Source organism: Sphaeroforma arctica (genome assembly GCF_001186125.1).
Source record: "Sphaeroforma arctica JP610 unplaced genomic scaffold supercont1.5461, whole genome shotgun sequence".
Lineage (NCBI taxonomy): Eukaryota > Ichthyosporea > Ichthyophonida > Sphaeroforma > Sphaeroforma arctica.
Window position 1 is genome coordinate 1 of NW_014035097.1, and position 1,962 is coordinate 1,962.

Consider the following 1,962-nt stretch of genomic DNA (forward strand, 5'->3'; position numbering starts at 1 on the left):
ACATGAAGTGGCGTACATGCTTGTGTGTGTAGGTGAATAAAAAACAGTATTATTACATATACATATACATATACATGTATTTGGGAAACTCCCTATGTATTTCGGGTATGAGACCGCGGTTGGCACTCCTCCACAATAACCTTGCATGCACACTGTAGGGGTTCGTATTCTTTTTAAGCTTTGATAGCGACCCATATGTTTGATTGTAAGTGTGCTCAGTGGATTTGCTCAACTGACTATTGCCCGGAAATTTTTGCTGGTCTATATTTGTTGGCCTATAGCGCCATCAGTATTGATTGAGGCATGAGATTAGTGTTGCAGAACTACTACGTTCGTATCAGCGAGTGTGTTGTGTCCACATGCCAGAGGAACATGTATTTCATACCGACCTATTTATGCTTCTTGAATTTTCAATTTTGTCATCTGTATGTCCGCTCACCACACACTGATTGCAAGTAGTGGATTCGTTACTATACCAGTAGTGTTGCCTGCAACCTCCGGTAAACGCTAGACACATGTATGTTGATAATAGTGGTAATTCGCTTCCATTGACATCGTGCGCAGAGACACTTATATCCAACAATGGACCCTGAACGGCTTCTAGAAGGCGGACAGCCCCACCGCGACTACACCTGGGTGCGACTGTACTGTCTTTGTACTACACAGTACGCCAATTGCGAACCAGTGTTCAGGTATGTGCTTGTCAGATCATTTCACGTAGGGGGCTCAATGGAGAGTTGGTAGATGGGATATATAGGTAGATACATGTTTGTGTTTATTTCGATAATATTGCACGCGTGTAATGAGTGATTGCTGGGTTAGCAAGTGGGCATGCGAGTATCCCTTCAGTGTGCTTGGTTTTCTACCGATTGTTCAGTCTCATTTGTGTGTTTAGTGTCCATGCGCTCAATGCTAAGTGTGCACTCCAGTACTGGTCCACTAGGTGGGCTAAGAGATTCCTAATTCAAGCTGGCCTCGTTCTCGAGAATGCGTTGATTCCTTCTGAGAATACGTGGTCATAGCCAGTAGTACGTATAGGTCAGGTTAAACACCACAGTTCGCACTTTTGAGTTGCCTGCCAATCTGGTGCACCAGCAGAACAAAGCAAAACCACTACCATATTATCTGCAGGAATCGGTTGACACGTTCACTGCCCACATCAGCACATTGACCCGCGAGTGGCCCATTGGGATACGTATACGCCAAACACGATATCGTATCATATCATATGTATATCGAGACCCAGAACGTCTAAGGGCATCACAGACCTGTTATTGCCTCGAAGTTCCATCGGTTTTATGCCGTACAGCGGAATTAACGTTATTATTCGCACCTTATAGGGTTAAACAACAGGCGCGGCCCATGCGGCAGTCATCCAAAACAAACCTTAAAGGCACCAAACGAATGCACGAGAGCCCAACAGCTCAAGGGATGACCAGTCCATACGGACGAGAGGAGACAAACGGTCGCACACACAGCGCACAGACGCAGAAACGAGCCAGGCCGGTGGGTGTAGGGGATAGGGGTAGTGGTAGTGTGCACGACCATGCGAATGCAGTGGAGGTGCAAGGAGGTGCAGAGGTGGCGGAGAACTACGACACAAGGGCCAAGCACAGCCCACAACACAGCCCACAAGCGACCCAACAGCTGCACAGGCACGGTACAACGCATCGGGTGTGTTCGGAGGACAACAACGAGGCGAGTGTGTGTGCGCCAGATGTTCCGTTGGGTTCTAGGGATGCTAAAGAGTACACTGTAGAGGTAGTTCTGCTGGACCATGTGGTTGCCTCGGCCACCGCTGGCAGTCGTGTGGTATGTGCTTGGAGATGCTGAGCGGATCACGAGTAAGAGTAGTATTTGGCGATGTGTGGTGCTTTGTTGGTTGGAAAGGGTGTAAAAAACAGTCTGAGGAAGCAGTACTTTAAGAAAGAAGAGTGCACAAGCATACTTACACACACACAC

General features: G+C 47.7%; 1 protein-coding gene across 1 annotated transcript; it reads left to right on the forward strand.

The window, feature by feature from the left end:
• Positions 1-562: 562 nt before the first annotated feature.
• Positions 563-1,812, forward strand: SARC_15010 (hypothetical protein; the record flags this gene model as incomplete). The annotated part of the gene is made up of 2 exons (XM_014290859.1): positions 563-692; positions 1,341-1,812. Coding segments are annotated over exons 1-2 (582 nt in total), but the record flags the coding sequence as incomplete, so codon positions are not given.
• Positions 1,813-1,962: the final 150 nt, after the last annotated feature.